The 21,067-nt window shown below is 43.6% G+C and overlaps 1 protein-coding gene across 1 annotated transcript; it reads left to right on the top strand.

The window, feature by feature from the left end:
* The first annotated feature begins 1,534 nt into the window (after nt 1-1,534).
* On the top strand, nt 1,535-14,230 carry LOC145339406 (sodium-dependent phosphate transporter 1-like). Its single transcript, XM_080183857.1, has 11 exons — nt 1,535-1,804; nt 3,928-4,492; nt 5,473-5,613; nt 6,109-6,194; nt 7,774-7,870; nt 8,873-8,992; nt 9,909-10,196; nt 10,915-11,476; nt 12,466-12,651; nt 13,156-13,240; nt 13,511-14,230. The coding sequence occupies exons 2-11, from the start codon at nt 4,204-4,206 to the stop codon at nt 13,664-13,666; spliced, it is 2,010 nt and encodes a 669-aa protein (XP_080039983.1). The 5' UTR covers nt 1,535-1,804; nt 3,928-4,203; the 3' UTR covers nt 13,667-14,230.
* The last annotated feature ends 6,837 nt before the right edge of the window (nt 14,231-21,067 follow it).

Below are 21,067 nucleotides of genomic sequence, written 5' to 3'. Positions count from 1 at the left end.
CTCTCCCCCCCCCCTCCCCCCCACTCCTTCTCCCCCCACCCTCCCCCCTTCCCCCCCACTCCTCCCCCCCACCCTCCCCCTTTCCCCTCCCTCTCTCCCCCCCACCCTCCCCCTTTCCCCCCACTCCTTCTCCCCCCCACTCCTTCTCCCCCCCCACCCTCCCCCTTTCCCCCCACTCCTTCTCCCCCCCCACCCTCCCCCCTTTCCCCCCCCACTCCTTCTCCCCCCCCACCCTCCCCCCTTTCCCCCCACTCCTTCTCCCCCCCACCCTCCCCCCTTTCCCCCCCCACTCCTTCTCCCCTTTCCCCCCACTCCTTCTCCCCCCCCACCCTTCCCCCCCACCCTCCCCCCTTTCCCCCCCACCCTCCCCCCTTTCCCCCCACCCTCCCCCCTCACTCCTTCTCCCCCCCCACCCTCCCCCCTTTCCCCCCACCCTCCCCCCTCACTCCTTCTCCCCCCACCCTTCTCCCCCTCCCCCTTCTCCTTCCCCCTCCCCTTCCCCTTCCCCCCTCACTCTTCCCCTCTCTCCTTCCCCCTCCCTCTCCACCCCTCCCCACTTCTCCTTCCCCCCTCCTCTTCCCCCCGCTCCCCCTTCCCCCTCCCTGACCTTCTCCTTCCCCCCCCTTCTCCTTGCCCCTCCCCATCGCCCCCCTCCCTCCTGCCCCCCTCCCCCTCTCCCTCCCTCCCCTGTCCTCCTCTCCCTCCTCCCCTGTCCCCTCCCCCTCCCCTGTCCCCCTTCTCCCTCCCCTCCTCCTCTGTCCCCCCTCCTCTGTTCCCCCCTCCCTCTCCCTCCTCTGCACCCCCTCCCCTGTCCCCCCCCCCCCTCCCTGTCCCCCACCCCCCCCCTTCCCCCTCCCCCAGCCCCCCCCCTTCCCCAGCCCCAGCCCCCCCCTTCCCCCTCCCCAGCCCCCCCCCTTCCCCAGCCCCAGCCCCAGCCCCCCCCCTTCCCCAGCCCCAGCCCCCCCTTCCCCCTCCCCAGCCCCAGCCCCAGCCCCAGCCCCCCCCTCCCCTCTCTGGTTTCCTTGCACAGTCCCAAAGAGGTATGGTTAGGTGGATTGGCTGTGCTAAATTGACCCTACTGTCAGGGGATTAGACTGGGTAAATATGAGAGATCACAGGAATAGGGTCTGGGTGGGCTGCATGGTCTCCTTTTGTACTGTAGGGATTCTATGGGTTCTTCCCTGCTGCCATCAGACTTTTGAATGAACGCGCCCTGCATTAAGTTGATCTTTCTATTGTAATACTAAATTCTGCACTCCCCTTTCCTTCTCTGTGTCTGCACAGCGCAAGAAACAATTTTTTTAATGCATACTAATAAATGTGCCAAGAATAAATCAAATTAAATCAAGACGAGGACGGTGGGCAAGGCTAAATCAATGTCCACTACAAGTGATGTCCTGGTTGAGACTGGTTGGAACTGGATGGTGCAGCAGGCAGTGTGCTGAATTCAGAGTTGTGCAGGTTGCTGTCCCTGTCTCGCTGAAAGGCGGAGTCGCTGTCTGGCCGCCTCTCTCCCCCCACGTCACGGCGCCTATAACAGGCAACTGGGCGGACTTCAGCGGGAGATGGCGGACAGCTGGCGGTCAGGAGAGTGATTTTTCTGACAACTTACACAGTTAACCTCCGCCACTACTCATCATCATTCCCCCCAACCGGGCGGCGAGAGCGACCATCGGAGCGTCCCTTCGTCAAGCTGCGCGGAATCAGATTATTGACTAACCTGAGAGCGCGGCTGTTGGGCCCTGCCGGCCGCCCTTCCGACCGGCTCCAACTTCACCTTCGGCACCGATTAGCGTTTTAGTTGGTGAGCCGTTGTTTTAGTTTTGGGATTTGTGTCCGGGGCGGAGGGAGGGAGACTTGGATTGGTATTGGGGCTGCCGCACGCGGTGCTGGCCGCGGATTCCGGACCAATCCGGCAGTGGTGGCGGACTCCATTGGGGTCAGCCGGCGGAAGGGGGAGCTCGCGGGAGGTGGCCTGCGCGGCCCCCTCTGCTTCGCGACTCGGCCGCTCAACGGATTCTCCGCGCGCCTGGGGAGGGACAGTCGCGGGGAGGGAGAGGAAGAATCGGGTCATTGTTTTGTGGGGACCGAGATAGAGGGGGGAACAATGTTGTTCAGGGAGTGGGGGAAGTCTTAGTTTAGGGGTTACTATTAATCTGGAATCGTTGGCGGGTTATCTATTAATTGAGGGCAGCATTATTAATCTACTAATCCCGACTGTATTCTGCCCATAGGACAGATAATCAATGATCCTAGATGTGTGGGGCACCTGTCCATGTCTGACTTTGATGGAGTGGATAGAGCAGTTGGTCCGTCCCTTCAGGCGGCTTCCCAGCCTTCGGGATGCCACTGGGTTGACTAGCCTGCACCCTCGGCCTCCCCTTGAGGTTCACTGGGCGGGCATTTGCATCCTGTTTACTCTTTCTCGAAACGTTGCAAAGAGGCGCGAAAAAGGATGGCGCTTTAAATTTGAGAGGAGGGAGTTGTTGAAGTTAAGTGCGCTGTTAAAATTGGATTCCCATTATAACCATTGTCATTGACCCTAGATTGTAATTTCGAAGTTTTGTTCTAAGCGTCTGTCCACATGACTACTAAGGCAGTTTCCACGCTCCCAAGCTGTTAATTAAATGAGAAAATCGCAGTCACGTGAACTTTGTGCAGCCGCCAATTTCCATAAAGCTAAAGTTGCGATCTAAACCTCTGACTGCATTGATTGATTGGAGGAAAACATGTTAAACAGCAGCTTAATCATTAAATTTTATTTCTGGAATCCACAAGCATTTACTTAGTGTTTTAAATTACTACTCGTTGACACCAGAGACATGGGCATATTCTCTCTGTGTTACGCTTAGGTTATGCCCTGAACAATTTTTTTGGGTCGTCCGGGGCCCTTTTTTTTAATAAAAAGGGCATCTGAGTAGTTGGGAGTTTGTTTTTGAAAGAGACATGTTGGGACCATTTTCGTTCTGAGTTTTTTTTGAATCATTGCAGATCGTCAGGCCAATCTTTTCACTGGTTGTTCGAAGTAGTTGCCAGAAGATGCTCTCCCTTAGTTGCCCACTCTTCACAATGCAGACACCATGAGAAATGGATGCTAAATAATTAGAAATGGCTGAAGGCAAAATGGTAGATATTGTGGGTTTTGTTCAGGATTGGAAACTAATTTGATGGCTAGAAGTCCATGAGAATGAGTCCATGTGAAATAGTTAATTTTGAGAGCTGCATCCTGTTTTTGTTGTGGGTAAGGAAGAAGGAGAAGTGGTGTGTCTGTTTCAATTTTCCATTCCACTAATTTGTCCACAACAAACACTAACATGCAAAATTAACACTAATTTAAAATACTTTTGGGGGGGGGGGTGGATACAGACTATGCAAAGGTGTGTTGACCTAAGGTGGGATTTTCTGGTTTTAGAGTGAGTGTGGATGGAAAATCCCACCGTTTGTTTTGTGTTCCTTGCTGTAGTCTAGTTCCATCTGTTGACGGTCCTCTGGTATCTACTCATTGACTAATCAATCAGATTGTGGCACTTAGCACGGTGCAATGCAGTTGCACCTGATAGCTGAACCTACATTTTTTTTACTGAAATAATGGCATTTTGAAGTCTTGGAGGAAGGACAACAACTTTATATCACTACTCAAAGTTAATTGCTTTAGTATTTGAGGACCATGTTGATTTGAACAAACTGACGTCTGATGCTTATCTTACTGATTTTGAACTCTACCAATTGAATCTGCTGCTCTAGGTTTAACTGTACTACATTTTAACTTGCACTTGGTTCACTGAAGTCATTGTCTTCTAGATGGGAATGGAATGACGGAGGTCAAGGGATTTATTGACTTGAGGTTGAGCTTTGGATCTTTGTAGCTAACATTAATTAATAAGATGGTACTCCATATTTATAGCATGTCATCTTTTATTTCCTCAGGATGAAGAACATCCCAAATCTGTGTCCGCAATGGATTTCACTTCAATCTTTCTAATTGTTGACTGTTGTAAAAACTGTCTAAAACAGACTATTAAGCACAGTGGATAGCAATTACTGCTGCACAATACTTCAGTGTAGTGCATATTAATCTTCATTCTATTTAATCCAGTTATTTATTACATATCCAAATATTTTGTTACCTTATTTTGTATATTTAAGTCAATAGTATTTTTTTAAAACTCAGTACCTCTGAAAGCATTACGTGCCCGAGTGACCATGGCGCTAGATGACTATATATGGATGGTTGTAGTTGGTTTCATCATTGCATTTATTCTGGCATTCTCTGTGGGGGCCAACGATGTTGCCAATTCGTTTGGGACGGCGGTTGGTTCAGGAGTGCTGACGCTCAGGAAAGCCTGCATCTTAGCAACCATCTTTGAGACGGTGGGATCTGTGCTGCTGGGTGCCAAAGTCAGTGAGACCATTCGCAAAGGAATAATTGATGTGGAGACTTTCAACTCGAGTCAACATGTGCTAATGGCTGGATCAGTCAGTTCCATGTTTGGTGAGTCTTAATAGTGGACTTGCATTTATCTATCTTGTAATTTTCTGGAAGAAAGATAATTGTCTGGAAGCTTTGGGACTGGGACTATAACATAGAACACTACAGCACAAACAGGCCCTTCGGCCTACAAGTTGCACTGATCGTATCCATACCAAACCAGGCCTATCTATAACTCCCAATCCCGTTAAATCCCATGTATTCATCCAGAAGTCTCTTAAAAGACCCCAGCGAGTTTGCCTCTACTACCACTGGCAGCTGATTCCACTCACTCGCCGCCCTCTGTGTGGAAAAACTTACCCCGACATTTCCTCTGTACCTGCTCCCCAGCACCTTTTAAACCTGTGTCGTCTCGTAGTGACTATTTCAGCCCTGGGAAATAGCCTCTGAGAATCCACCCTATCTATACCTCTCAACATTTTATAAACCTCGATCAGGTCACCTCTCAATCTTTGTCTCTCCAGGGAGAAGAGACCTAGCTCCCTCAACCTATCTTCATAAGGCATGCCTCCCAATCCAGGCAACGTCCTTGTAAATCTCTTCTGCATCCTCTCAATAGCTTCCACATCCTTGTAGTGAGGCGACCAGAACTGCACACAGTACTCCAAGTGGGGTCTGACAGGGGTCTTATAAAGTTGCAGCATTACCTCCCGACTCCTAAACTCAAACCCTCGATTAATGAAGGCTAGCACACCATACGCCTTCTTGACCACATCCTCCACTTTATTAGTTATTGGGGGAGGAGAGGGTGGAATTTAAAAGTTCCAACACATCCTCTTTCTTAATGTCCACATTCAATCTTTTCAGTCTGCTGCAAACCTGCAGTACAACCACCCAGATCATAATGGTTTATCTTGAACCATTGTGATAACACATACTGGAAATATTCTGGTTAATTGCAGTCTCAGTGGATCATTATTCCTGAAACAGGAGTCGTTTGTATATTTCTGGTTGGATAATGCCATAAATTTGCTCTTTTACAGGTTCTGCTGTCTGGCAGTTATTGGCTTCATTTTTGAAGCTCCCTATATCTGGTACCCACTGCATTGTGGGTGCTACCATTGGTTTCTGTTTGGTGGCTACAGGTGCCCATGGTGTCAAGTGGCTGGAGCTCCTCCAGATTGGTGAGTTGAAAGCTTCAGCTGAGGTCCATTTCAGATGTGCATTTTAAGCTTTGAGCTTTCCTTGGGGAAAATGAGTGAGAAACGCTGGCTTTGTCTTGATCCAAACAGTTTGTAGCATGGATAATTTTGTATAACGGTTAATGTTTATGATCCAAAGAAACAATATGCAGATTTTCAAGTTAACTGGGAACTTCATTACTAAAATGAAAATCTCGTATGTTGCTAAAAATGGTTGTAAAATATTATTTGAGTATTTGTGGACACAAGCCTTTGTTTAAGCACAAAATACTAGTACATAATATTGCTGTATTAGTACATTGTTTAGAATTTCAAATGTTCAGACTGCAGTGTGGGCACTGTGTATTTCATATATGCATTGAATGTGACCACAGCAGCAGAGGTAACAATTAATCTAAACCATTGAGATTGCACTGCATTTTTAGGACTGGTAGACCTGTGCGCATTAAAACAAAAATTTCTTTCTAATTTGTACAGTGGGTTCTTGGTTCATCTCACCACTGCTGTCTGGACTCATGTCTGCTGCTGTCTTTTACTCAGTCCGTTTCTTCATCTTGCATAAGGTAGGAGATGTGGCCATTTGGAGTAACCTGAAAGGATATGGTCTGATTCTGACTAAAATAGCATGCGGTTGAAGTTTGTTCAATCTGAAGTCTAATTTGAAATATTTTGGTGAAGCTAAGGTATCATAATGGGCATGTCACAATTCACTTTGTCCAGCCAGTGGAAAAGCACATCAATACTGGCAGCTGGTGGGATTCGTGGAGGCTTGGTTGGTTTGGTGGTGATGCACTGAACAGATAGGGTCATCTTTCAATCTGAGATGGAAAATATTAAATTCAGATGGTATTGGATCTGGTTGCTGTGGGACTTGATTTTCAAAAATCTAAGCTTGTAATTCCTCATTGCTTCCTGGGCAAATGACTATTTCTTTGCGTGTAAGTGGAAAGTTTCAGCAATCTGAATAATGGAAGGTAGTTATCAAATATCTCTGCTTGTCAGAGTTTGCTTTATCTTTGAGAAAAATGCCAGAGGAAAGGTTACTGTTTCAGTATTACATGCTCAAAAATGGTCATTTCAACTTGTGTATTGTTAAACCACATGTTACATAGTTAATGGATGACATTGGTTATGTTGCATTTTTTTGAAGAAAACAAGTAATACACTGATTACAAACATAAGGGAAGCAGTTGCAAGGTCAGTTCGTGAATCTGAAGTTGCTTGTGGCCTTGCATGGTTGTTTGTACTTTTTGGAATTCAGTTTTTGTCTGGTTGCTTTGAATGCCACAGTGCCCTATTACTGAGTCAGAACATAACATTCCAATCCTGAGATCAAGAGTCAAATTGGGTAGCAGAGAATTTCAACAACTGGGCTCCAGTTTCTTGTTTTATAATGCATGCTAAGTCCAGTCATGGGTGAATGACAGTAATTCATATGCCAGTGAAGGATCTGCTAAGATTGGTAGCTGAGGCTTGCCCTCGGTCACTTGTTAAAAAGACGAGCCACCAAATCATTATTTGGTTACTGATGTTTCTAACTGTTTTTGGGGGTACTGGTAACCATTTAAGCTAAAATCCAAAATATTAATTGTGCCATGCCAGACATTCTGCTTTGAAACAGTCTGCAGGCTATGTGCAGCTGTAGACGCTCTACAAAGAAAGATCTTTGTGGTCACCCTAATTGGCGTCTCCTCTCATCCTCTAACCTCCCAAGATTTCTGCTCCCATTTCGTTCTGGCCTCTTAAGGGCTCCCCATAATTCGTCTGTTGTCGAGATCCACGAGCCATTGAAGCACCACTTCCAAGATGCGCGAGCTTTACTTTGATACGGAGATTTAAATCAGTGCAGTTTTCCAGTTGTGGTTTCATCAAAGCTCTGTACAATTATTGTGGCAGGATTTCCTTGTTAAGTTCCGGTTGCCCTTGTAATAAAAATCAGTGTGCTATTTGTCTTTCTAATTTTTTTTGTTACTGCATGCTGAGTTGTCTTCCTTGAAAGAGTCCAAGTCTCAACATCAGTATTTAAAATTTGTTCAGTTGCTGCTTTTTTTCTGAAAAACCTAGATTGGGGTCCTGGCTGGAAGTAATGGGATTAAAGGGCTTTATTCCTTGCTTGTTGATGTTGAAATTGTTGTGTTGCAGGCTGACCCAGTGCCAAATGGACTCCGAGCCCTGCCTGTCTTCTACGCTTGTACAATTGCAATCAATCTTTTCTCTATCCTATACACAGGAGCACCTTGTAAGTACTAAGTGATTAAAAACTGAATTGTAACACTTGTTTTATTAAAATCGTCAGCTCACGTCTGCACAAAATGCACATTTCATTTACCTTACAGTTGCATATAAAGGATTTGGTTACACAAGTCTTATGACTACTTAGATACTTGTGTCATTATTTACCAATCAAATGTAAGAGTGGTTGTTTCTTTCCGAAACGCACAGTCCTATTTCCTCAAATTGTGCATTGACCTTTCCCCCAGTCTTCATTAACATGAGAATGTGGGTGGATGGTCTTGATCGAGTGTGCCAACTGGTCAACCAGGAAAATTATCAACTTGCACTGTAAATACTTTGTCTATGGCTCATTGAGGTTTACAGCATGGAAACAGGCCCTTTGGCTAACTTGTCCATGCCATCCCCTTTTTTAAACACCTACGTTAGTCCCAGTTGCCCACCTTTTGGCCTCTAAATCCACCTTACCCATGGAACTGGAAAACTCTGGGCTTGTCAGAAATTTGAAGACAGGACCTCTCGCATGCTAATGTTGTTCTAAGTGCCAATACCACTAGACCAATGAGCCAACTGACTCTTTGAAGCCAGGGTAGGAGGTAATGAATATCAAAGCATCTTCTTTGAAGTAAGCCTCTCTAAATTTGGAATGGGGGTAGAATATATAATTAACTTGTGCATATCTTTCAAGTTAGAGGACGAAGGACGAGTGGATTTGAATATTGAAGGGGGAAGCGTTTTCTCGCCTTTTAATTCAGTTGGACAATTTACGGGTGGACTGCAAATTCCGATTACGCCTATGGAGTAATTGCTGGTTAACGTTTTGCTGCTGTCTTTAAAAGGATAGCTTGAATTTTGCATTCCTTATTTTTAGGATTTACTTGTGGGTTCAGTTGGTACCCAGCAAAGTTTGCTCATTTTGTAATAAGTTTCTATCTTATAGGGATTGAAACAGTAGCATCTTAGATACCTGCTACCTTGTAATTCTAAAATGTCTATTTTCTTCGGCCAGTATTAGGATTTGACCGGATTCCACGTTGGGGTACAGCAGTGATTACGCTGGGGAGTAGTGTCATCTGTGCACTCGTCATTTGGTTCATCGTCTGTCCCAGAATGAAGAGAAAAATCGAAAGTAAGTGAAATTTACAGGCTTCCACAGTGAGCTTTCAGGTGAGTGTGCAATGATGAGTGGTCAAGGATACTGAGGATTTGTTTAGTTTATATACTTTTTTTCTGTCAATTTATTTGAAGAGGGGTGTCAGAAGATGCATCACCAAAAGGAAATGACAATTTACTTTTTGTCAAGTGATTCACAATGTAAATTAAGATTTCACTGAGGAAAATGTCACTTGCTCGTAGGAATGATGGGAACTTGGCATTGGTTTTAAAACCACTACTTTTCTTCCCACCCCAGAATATTTTTGTCTTTCACCTGTTCTAGGAAGCTGACACATGTAACTATATAATTGGCTGTCTTTTTGTTTCAGTAATGAGTTATGCTAACATGTATGCTATACGTGTTATATCATGTAATGTGATTCTTTTAACAATTATTGTTCTTGAGGTTAGACAGCTGTTTGCTATTAGAGATGAATGTTGTGTTATTGAAGGAAGAAGAGTATTTTCAATTACCATAATACTTCAATTTATATACATTTGAATTCAAGCAGTCTGGACATCTGTCCTGCTTGAAATAAAAGCATTCAGAATTATATAAAGCCAAAAGATTTACCTGTCAGTCACTCCAAATGAACCAGGGATGTCTTTGAGGCAGAGGATTACTCACACATCTTAGTATATTCCAACAAGCTGATTTGTTGATAAGCCTGCAAATCCTGTAAGATGCAGTGTGTTGCCTGCTTCTCATCGCCATCTTAATTGACTTGTGTACTGAAATAAAGGAAGAAAGTATGTATTCAATAACTTACTGCCCATTGTCCAATTAATAAATTTATATTTTAGACTTACTGATTTTTATCATCTACACTATTTTGTGATTTAAAACTAAAGATTATTTTGTGCTCTGTTTTGATGTGTGTATTGAACAGGAGAGGTCAAAGCCCGTAAGGTGCACAGCAGTGTATTAGATAAGAAGGAGGATGACTACTTTTTGGTACCTAAGGATGAGCTGGAAGAGACTCACTTGAAGGTTCTGTTGACTGACACAGCATCATCTGAAATAAAGACTCCCATGACCGATGGGGTCTCTGTTCTACCAGCCAAGCAGAGTTTGGAGAAGCCAAGTGGAAGAATTGCATTTATAGGAGATTCAGCAGAGGATGTAAGGAAGGAACATGGAGAGATGAATGAAACCAACTTTGATCATGTGGTGAATGGTATGTTTTTTTTTTGGTCTTCAAAATTTGAAATCGGAAGATTGCGTAGTGCATGAAATATGTTGGTATACTAATAAGAACCAAAACAGAAACTTTGCTTCTCGTGAAACCATGATTCAAGTCGAACAGTTTGAACCATGTGTCAAGAGCCTATGTCAAAATTTATGGTGGCTGTCAACCCACCTCTACTTGCTGATCTTGATCAGGTTATTCTTGTGTCTTCAGCACCTACTGAAATTTAACTGACTACCTGATTCAAAGTCTGTTTGCACAATTTCTTGGATGTTTTTGGGGTGAACTATCATTTTGATACAGAATTTGTAAGGTTGGGTTCAGGTGATCATTTATTTCTTATTTTCTTCCTGATAAGTATTGAACTCAAATTTTAAGAATCTTTTAAAAACCTGATTTATTTCAGATAAACCAACTTGGGATTTTCAGATTTCTTTTTAGTTGTCTACAGAACTTGGTTCTTGGGGGGGGGAAAAAAACACTAAACAGACTTTTTTTTTAGCAATAGCCACCGTCACAAGTTTTCTTGAACTATGAAATTTGCTTAACCAACTAGCGTATAATAAACTAAAGCATTGTCTGTAAAACATAACTTATCCTGGTTATTAGGTTTGTATACCAAGTATGGGTATGTGATGGAATAATAAATTGTATAGTCATATTGAGCCAACTTTTGAGATGACATTGATTTTCATATTTCTTAAAGGAACTGTGCAATTTGGAAGCAATCATGTTCAACTCAACCAGGTTATTGGTCATCACACAAATACTAATGGCTACAGTGGTCACTATCACACTGTACACAAGGATTCCGGACTGTATAAAGAACTACTTCACAAACTGCACTTGGCCAAAATGATTGACTGTGCTGGGGACTCGAATGAACCAGGTAACAGGCCACTGCGTCGCAACAACAGTTACACATGTTACACAATGGCGATCTGTGGCATGCCTCTTGATTCCTTCAAGCCCAAAGAAGGGGAAGTAAAGGCTGAGGAAATGGAGAAATTAACATCATCTGGCTTGGAATCAAAGAAACGTATCAGACAAGATAGTTACAGTAGCTACTGTAATGCCATGGCTGATTCCAATAAGACTGAGGATGGAAGTGTGAAGCTTGAAATTGAATTGGGAGACCGCAAGTGCAGTGATGGTTCTGTGGAGGAATGGCGTGAGCAGGAAAAACCTGAAGTTGCACTGCTGTTCCAGTTCTTGCAAATTCTGACTGCATGTTTTGGCTCTTTTGCTCATGGTGGCAATGATGTCAGGTGAGGAACATTTGCAATGGATTTCTGACCTGATTGTAACATATTATGGTCTTTAATTTTGTTTTTACTTTAGCTTTATGGGAACAAACACCTGCTTAATTGAGAGTTCTGCTTGTTTTTCCTCAGTAAGAAATCAAACACAAAACAATGAATAAAAGACAATACTGTGGATGTTAGCAACTTGAAGTAACAGAAAATGCTGGAAAAACTAGGTCTGGCAGCATATGTGAAAAGGGTGTTAATGTTTTGAGTCTATATGACTCTTCAGACTTTGACTCAGGTTGGACATGTAATGAATTTTATGCTGTTGTAGGGATGATGTGGAGCAGACTTCAAATGTTATGAGCACAACACAAAGGGAATGTTAATAATGGCATTGAAAGGTAAAAATGGTGGTAATGGTATAAAAATAGCACAATGTAGTGCTGTAATGGACAATTGTTACGAGTAGAGCAATTAAAAATAGGAGTGCACATAATGCCATAATTGGAACATAGTTCAGTACTATTTGCTTGAGCCACAATGTTGTTGAAAGGATATTTGGTTTTGGTGAAAATGCATCATCTAGACAGAGACTATAATTGAGAGAAGTTGAACACTGGGGCTCCCTAAACTACTAACATTAAGGGAATTGAGTTGATCATTCTGAAATGAGAATTGAAAGTCAACTAAGTTTGTCCACCAGTAAATAAATCTTTCACGTGGGGCTGTCTCGGCATGTCCTACGTGTGCAGAACTTCGCATATTCTTGCAGCACTATCAAAATTCAGTGTCTCACACCATTTGCCTAAATAACCACTTTTAGTATTTCCAAGGGAATCAGTTTGAGAAGGGTGAACTCAAAATGGATTTGATGTAGGTAGATGTGGAACCAATATTGTCTGACCCAGCATGCCATGAGGGAGTACCAGTAACAGTGGAACAAGATGATGCTTGGGTTGGCAGCTTGCTTTTATTTCATATTTCTCAAACTCTTTTTTTTTCTTCAGCAATGCCATCGGTCCTTTGGTTGCTCTGTGGCTTGTTTACTCCACAGGAGATGTTAACTCAAAAATGGAAACTCCAATTTGGCTTCTCCTGTACGGAGGTGTGGGCATATGTCTTGGTCTCTGGGTCTGGGGACGGAGAGTTATTCAAACTATGGGCAAGGATCTGACACCAATTACTCCCTCCAGGTAAGCAGAGTTTTGTTTCTTGCATTCCAGAAGTTCACATGATATTGATGAACTGAATTTGGATTCCAGTAGGTTTGCTGACAATCTTTTTCATGCAGTACTTCCTTGTTCAGAGCTTGGGTAGGTTAAGTTGAATATAATGATTCTTGTGATGTAAACTATTTGGATATAATTTAACATGCACTCAAGAAAATTAGTTGCTTCACACCCTTTTTCCTAAGGTAAAATGTTTTAATTCTGCTCAAGGTGAAGAATGTTGACACTATTTGCTGCATGATGGGAGTATAGTCCAGTAGCAAACATTGTAGGAACACAGGATATTATATCTAACAAACGTCTCTCCTATTTTGAATCCAGAGGGAAAAACTGAGGATTTGTTGCATTAGGCAAGGCACAAAGTTTTTTAAGCATTTGATGCAATTCCCTAACCAATAGAAAAGTTAAACTGCAGCATTACAGTACTGTGTTAAGTTAATGAATATTATCTCATTGTTTTATTTACAGTGGCTTCAGTATTGAATTGGCCTCTGCTCTGACTGTGGTGATTGCTTCAAATGCTGGTCTTCCTGTCAGCACGACACACTGCAAGGTGCGTGTCATTGAGCCTAATCTGAAGAGTTGATGCAACGTCTGTAGTTGGCTACATATTTTATACTGCAGAAAGTCCAGAACTAGTCCCACACAGTCCTCAAGATTTGCACTCTCACTTTCAATCTTGACGGCTTGGATGTGGGAACTTATTCATGAACAAATTAAGTATACTCTGAAGGTGCTTCATCGTGGTACGTAAAATAGTAATTTTAAGGACGTGTGTCTAACTGAATTGAACAGTACCTGAAACTTCATTTTATTTTTGCAGGTTGGCTCAGTTGTAGCTGTTGGCTGGATGCGTGCCAAGAAAGCTGTTGACTGGCATCTTTTCCGAAACATCTTCATGGCTTGGTTCGTTACGGTCCCAATTTCTGGTCTGATCAGCGCTGCAATTATGGCTTTATTCAAATATGTTATCTTATAAGTGTGCTGAATAATGAGCACCATCTCTATATTTGGGCAGTGTTGCTGTGGTTATGACCCTCTGCTTCAGTAGAGCAATTTATTCAGATTGTTGTGTGAATCCTGCAAAATGGAAGTCAAAGCAAATACTTGAGTCTTTAAAACATCAGTATGCATTTCACTAGAGTCCAACTTGGCTGAGTATATGCTGTACAAATTTTTTTTTTTGTTTGTCTGACTTTGTGATGAAGTACTTTTAACTTTGTCATTCTTTTGTATAGTGAGTTTATTACTGCATGTTTTTAATTAACAAGGCATATTGCTATTTAATACTGTGAACTATGAACTTGGAGCTTCTTTAGGACATTTTAACACTTGAAACAAGTATGCATATAGCACTGGGAGTTTGAGTAAGCCACTTGCATGTCCGCTTGAGGCAATGTAAAAGTACCAAAGAGTGGAGCAATTGAGGTGCAAGATTCAAATGTGCAGTTTTTTTCAAAGTCTTCCATTAAAACCTAACAAATATTTAAAAAATTTCATTTGTAATTGAAGTTGAATGTTCATTAAAGATTAGCAAGCCTTGCCTGATTTGTCCTTTTTTTGTCTTTAAAAAGACTATCATGAAGTTGAAAATGGGTTCATCTTGGCTTTCCAGAAGTCACCTGTGGAAGAATTATGAAAACTTGGGTATGCATGTTGAATTACATATCCCAACTTGGTGCTTTCAATATCCATAACTTCAGGATCAAACCTTTTGAGTATTAGGGGCCAGTTTAGCAGTAGGGTGGACATACCAGCCTTTGAGCATGTATAGTTAAAAGATCAGTGATGGAAATGGTGTAGTGTTTGGACTACGTTTTTTTTAAACAAAAGCTCGACTGCCAACAAATTCCAGTGTTTTAAAAGTCTTGGTTCTGCTGTTAATGCCGTGTATAATTGCAGTCTCAATTTATAAGCCTACTTAGACCAGACTACTACTGAATTGGACAACGTGGGCTGTGAACAAAATGGGGAATGGCTCAAATGAGGAGAGTTCCAATATATTTGACAGGGCAAGATCACAAATGTGGATTAAAGACTACTGTATCTTTCAAGCCAAGTGGTTGGGGGTAGGAAGGGTAAGGGGACAATTCCTGGCTCTATATCTGAATGCACACAGCATTTGTAATAATGGATGAATTGAGAGCCCAAATGGGAATAATTGTTTTATTCCAATCATAACTATAACTTTCAGAACACTTATTTCCCCCCCCATTGTTGGGTAACAAGATGTTGGGAGGCTTGAATTAATAAATATTAGGGTTCTGACTTTATGGAAGTGGTTGGGGTGGGGTGGAGATGAGACTGAGAAATGGGAGTGCTTTATCTGCCACTGAACTGAAGCTTTGTTATAAAGACTGAGCTCTACTCAAGATATGGGGCCTTTATAAGCTTTAAAGTAGTTGAGATTTTAATAGAGGTTTACAGCATGTAAAGTCCAACTTGTACATACTGCCCTTTTTAAACCCCTAAGCTAATCCCAGTTGCCCACATTTGGCCCATATCCCTCTTTTTTAAAAAAAAAAATTTAGGAAATGACAGTTGTACCTATTTCTACCACCTCCTTGCTCCAAATACTCATCACCCTTTGTGTGGGGGGGGAGAAAAAAAAATCACCTCTCTGGATACTTTTGTATTTCTTCCCCTCTCGCCTTAAACCTATGCCCTCTAGTTTTAGACTCCCCTATCTTTGGAAAAAGATATTGACTATCGAGCTGATCTGTACTCATTATTTTATAGACCTCTAAAAGATTACCTCTCAGCCTTCTACGCGCCAGAGGAAAAAAGTCGCAGTCTATCCAGCCTCTCCTTATAACTCAAACCATCAAGTCCTGATAGCAGCTGAGTAAATCATTTCTGCACTTGCTTAATCAAGCTGCAGTTTGGACAGCTCAGACTGGGATGTTGAATGGACTTTTATGTTTCGTGGATATGAATTTGCAACAGTATTTAGACATTTTTGAAACCAACCAAGGAAAAGGCTATTTTGATGTGGTATGGTGTAATTCATGTCTTTACAGTTAAGAATCTTTCTTTTAACTGCTGATAAGTAGATTTTTGCAAGGGTGAGACATTTGCCTTAACCTTGGAGCAAATACATTACAAAGTAAGATAGAATTGAAGATGAGGCAGACATTAAAAGTGATAAAATCAAATTACTTATTCCACAGATCAGGATGTGCATTCCTACTAAAGAAGTTAAGGATGTCACCAAAAAAATGTAAAATAGACCCACTGAATCCCTACACTGTAGGAGGCTGCCATTTTGCTTGTAGCTTCTGCACTGACTTTCTGAAAGAGTTTTTCACGCAGGCTCAATACTGTACATTTACCAAGGCTAACCCATGTAACCTGTATTTGTTTAGACTGTGGGAGGAAAACATGCAGAACTAAGGAGATTATGCAAACTACACAGACAATCATCTAAGGCCAGAATCAAACCCAGTCCCTAGTGCTGTGAAACAGCAGTGCTACACAATAGATATGGGAAAATTTGGAACCAGCAAAGAAAGCTCGAGGGGAAAATTGGCAACCAACGAAGAGATGATAAAAGCGCTCAGTAAGAAATAAAAAGGACAAATGCCTAAAATAAACAGTGGTCCCGTAGTAGCTGAGACGAGAGAACTATTGAGAAATAAGGAAGTGGCAGACTTTAAACAAATATTCTATCTCCTCATACTAAAAGGCACAAAAAGAAATCAGCTGAAGAGACAAAAGGGACAGAGTGCACTGGAACTGATGGTCTGCATCTAACAGTTTCAAAGGAAGTGATAGCGAATGCATTGGGTGTAGTAGAGAGAGCAGTACAGCATGGAAACAGGCCCTTTGGTCCAACTGGTCTATGGTACTCTCCCAGCTTGTCCCAATTCCTATAATCCTTCCATGTACTAAATGCCTTGTAAGATAGCTGAGGTCTTAGAACATAGAACAGTACAGGCCCTTTGGCTCTCAATGTTGTGCCGAGCTACGTCCAAACGCAAGATCGTGTGATCCCACTCCCTATCATTCTAGTGTGCTCCATGCGCCTATCCAATAACCACTTGAAAGTTCCTAAAGTGTCCGACTCCACTATCACAGTAGGCAGTGCATTCCATACCCCAAACACACACTGAGTAAAGAATCTACCTCAGACATCCTTCCTATATCTCCCACCATGAACCTTAAAGCTACGCCCCCCAGTAGCAGCTACATCCACCCAAGGAAACAGTCTCTGCACACCCACTCTATCCCCCCCATCATCTTAACCTCTATTATGTCACCTCTCTGGTAGGGACTGGAAAGTGCTTAGGGCTGGGGGTCTGGACGGTGAGGAATTTGTAAAATACATACAGGAAGGTTCTTTGGAACAATATGTAGATAGCCCAACTAGTGAAGGGGCTATACTGCACCTAGTACTGGGTAATGAGCCCGGTCAGGTCGTCAAAGTTTCAGTAGGGGAACATGCGGCAAATAGTGACCACGATTCTGTTAACTTTAGGATAGTAATGGAAAAGGATGAGTGTTGTTCTACAGGTAGGGTGCTGAATTGGGGGAAGGCTAACTATAGCTGGATTAGGCAGGAATTGGTGGCCGTCGATTGGGAGAGGCTGTTTGAGAGTAAATCCACATCTGGCATGTGGGAGTCATTTAAGGAGCAGTTGATGGGGCTGTAGACAGGCATGTGCCTGTAAAAAGGAAGGGTAGGAAAGGTAGGATTTGACACTTGTGGATAACCAGGGAAATTGAGGATCTGATCAAAAAGAAAAGCATACATTAGGTCCAGGCAACTAAAAACAGAGCACTAGAGAAATACAGAAAAAGTAGGAAAGAACTCAAACAGGGAGTTAGAAGGGTAAAAAGGGATCATGAAGTGTTCTTGGCAGACAGGATCAAGGAGAATCCTAAGGCATTTTATTCATACGTTAGGAACAAAAGAGTTGTTTGAGAAAAAAATCGGACCTCTCCGGGACAAAGGAGGGGAATTATGCTTAGAGCCCAAGGAGGTAGGGGAGATCCTAAATGAACACTTTACATCAGTGTTCACAAAGAAGAGGGACGTGTCGACTGGGAGTGTCTCAGGGAAGTGTTGACCAGTTAGAGAAAATCTCCATTACAAGGGTTAGGTTTTTAGGGAACATTAAAACTGACAAATCCCCAGGGCCTGATGGCATCTATCCTAGATTGCTCAGGGAGACAAGAGATGAAATTGCTGGGCCTCTGACAGAGATCTTTGTCTCTTCATTGGACACAGGTGAGGTCCCTGAGGATTGGAGGACAGTAAGTGTGGTACCGTTATTTAAGAAGGGTAGCAAGGATAACCCGGGTAACTAGGCCGGTGAGCTTGACGTCTGTGGTAGGGAAATCGTTGGAACGGATTCTTAGGATGTATGGGCATTCAGAACAGAATAATCTCATTAGTGATAGACAGCACGGTCTTGTAAGAGGGAGGTTGTGTCTCACAATTTTGGTGGAGTTTTTTGAGGAGGTGACAAGAAGGGTTGACGAGGGTCGAGCCGTGGATGTCATCTATGGGTGCCCCAGGGGTCGGTGCTGGGGCCTGAGCTATTTACCATTTATATAGATGATCTGGAGGAGGGAACCGAGTGCAGGGTGTCGAAATTTGCTGATGACACCAAGATTGGGGGAAAGGCAAATTGTGCGGAGGGTGTGGAGAGTCTGCAGAAGGATCTAGATAGGCTGGGCGAATGGGCCAGGAAATGGCAAATGGAATTTAATGTTGGCAAGTGTGAGGTGGTCCACTTTGGTAGGAAGAATGGTAGGAAGGACTATTACGTGGCGAAAAACTGCAGCAGGCGACGGTGCAGAGGGACCTCGGGGTCCTTGTGCATGAGTCGCAAAAACCCAGCTTGCAGGTGCAGCAGGTGGTCAGGAAGGCGAATGGGATGCTGGCCTTCATAGCGAGGGGGATTGAATATAAAAGTAGGGAGGTCTTGCTGCAGCTGTATAGGGCATTGGTGAGGCCGCAGCTGGAGTACTGTGTGCAGTTTTGGGCGCCGCACCTGCGCAAGGATATTTTGGCCCTGGAGGGAGTGCAGAGGAGGTTTACTAGGCTGATACCGGAGTTGAGGGGATTGAGCTATGAGGAGAGGCTGAATAAACTAGGCTTGTACTCGTTAGAGTTTAGAAGAATGAGGGGAGATCTCATTGAGACGTATAAGATGATGAATGGGATGGATAGGATAGAGGTGGAGAGACTCTTCCCGCTCAAAAAAGACAGTAGGACTAGGGGGCACAGCCTCAAGATAAAGGGGAGGTGGTTTAGAACAGAGTTGAGGAGGAACTTCTTCACTCAAAGGGTGGTGAATCTCTGGAATTCTCTGCCCGTTGAAGTGGTGGAGGCTGCCTCGCTAAATATTTTTAAGAAGCGGGTTGATGGGTTCTTGATAAGAGAGGGGATTAAGGGTTATGGGGAGAGGGCGGGAAAGTGGAACTGAGCCACAACAGATCAGCCATGATCTTATTGAATGGCGGGGCAGGCTCGAAGGGCTAGATGGCCTACTCCTGCTCCTATTTCTTATGTTCTTATGTTCTTATATGTATTTTAGTAAAGTGTTTGACAAAGTCCCTCATGGCAGGTTGGTGCAAAAGGTTAAATCTCATGGGATAAAAGGAAGGGTGGATAGATGGGTAGAGAACTGGCTTGGCCACAGAAGACAGAGGGTAGTAGTGGAAGGGTCTTTTTCTGGCTGGAGGTCTGTGACCAGTGGTGTTCCGCAGGGCTTTATACTGGGACCTCTGCTATTTTGTGATATATATAAATGATTTGGAAGAAGGTGTAACTGGTGAGATCAGTAAGTTTGTGGATGACACGAAGATGGCTGGACTTGAGGATAGCGTTGAACATTGTCGGAGAATACAGCAGGATATAGATAGGCTGGAAAATTGGGCGGAGAAATGGCAGATGGAATTTAATCCAGATAAATGCGAAGTGATGCATTTTGGTAGGACTAATGTAGGGGGCAGTTATACAATAAATAGCAGAACCATCGAAAGTATAGATGCACAGAGGGACCTGGGTGTGCAAGTCCACAGATCCTTGAAGTTGGCAGCGCAGGTGGAGAAGGTGATGAAGAAGGCATATGGCATGCTTGCCTTTATGGGACGGGATATAGAGTATAAAAATTGGTGTCTGATGTTACAGCTGTATAGAACGTTGGTTAGGCCACATTTGGAGTACTGCGTCCAGTTCTGGTTGCCGCACTATCAGAAGGACGTGGGAGGCTTTGGACAGAGTGCAGAGAAGGTTTAGAACATCAGAATATAAGAAATAGGAGCAGGAGTAGGCCATCGAGCCCTTTGAGCCTGCCCCGCCATTCAATAAGATCATGGCTGATCTGCAGTGGATCAGTTCCACTTTCCCGCTTTCTCCCAGGATGTTGCCCGAAATGGTGGGTCTTCGCTATGAGGAGAGATTGAGTAAACTGGGGTTGTTCTCCCTGGAAAGACGGAGAATGACGAGAGACCTAATAGAAGTGTATAAAATTATGAGGGGTATGGATAGGGTGAACAGTGGGAAGCTTTTTCCCAGGTTGGAAGTGACAAACATGAGGGGTCACAGGTTCAAGGTGAGAGGGGGGGGGGGGGGGGGGGGCGCGAGGTTTAATTCAGATGTCAGACGGACGTATTTTACACAGTGGTGGGGGTCTGGAATGCACTGCCAAGCAGGGTGGTGGAGGTAGACATGCTGGGATTGTTTAAGACTGATCTGGATAGTCACATGAGCAGATTGGGAATGCAGGAATACAGAAGAATGGTCTAGTTGGATCAACGAGTGGTGCAGGCTTGGCGCGCAGAAAGGCCTGTTTCTTGTGCTATATTGTTCTTTGTTCTCTCATCCTCCTCCGCTCCAAAGAGAAAAGCCCCAGCTTCCTCAACCTCTCCTCATAAGACCTACTCTCCAAACCAGGCAGCATCCTGGGAAATCACCTCTGCACTCTCCCCAAGCTTCCACATCCTTCTTATAGTGAGGTGACCAGAACGGCACACAATATTCAAGTGTGGTCTCACCAAGGTCTGGTATAGTTGCAGCATAACCCCACGGCTCTTAAACCCAAACTCCCTGTCTTGCACAGAAATCACAGACATTTATAGCACAGACATGGGAGATCTTTGGGAGAGCAATCCAAAATTAATCCCAGTATCCCACATTCTCTACATCAATGCCCTGCATCCTCCTCTTTAAATATTTAAGCAATTGTCTGAAGGAAGGATGCAACCTTCTCTGCTTCTGACCTCCTGTCACAAGGATTTCCCATTTCCTGATGACCTAGTACTAATAAGTCTTCCACAATTGCTGAGATTCTGGAAAAGGCCCAGTAGACTGCAAACCTGCCAATGTCAGGCTCGTTGTCATTGGGTAAATGCTGGAATCCATTTGTGA

Source organism: Carcharhinus amblyrhynchos, unplaced genomic scaffold (assembly GCF_965287045.1).
Source record: "Carcharhinus amblyrhynchos unplaced genomic scaffold, sCarAmb.v2.hapA scaffold_449, whole genome shotgun sequence".
In the NCBI taxonomy this organism is placed as follows: domain Eukaryota; kingdom Metazoa; phylum Chordata; class Chondrichthyes; order Carcharhiniformes; family Carcharhinidae; genus Carcharhinus; species Carcharhinus amblyrhynchos.
This window is presented reverse-complemented; position numbering and strand designations above follow the sequence as displayed.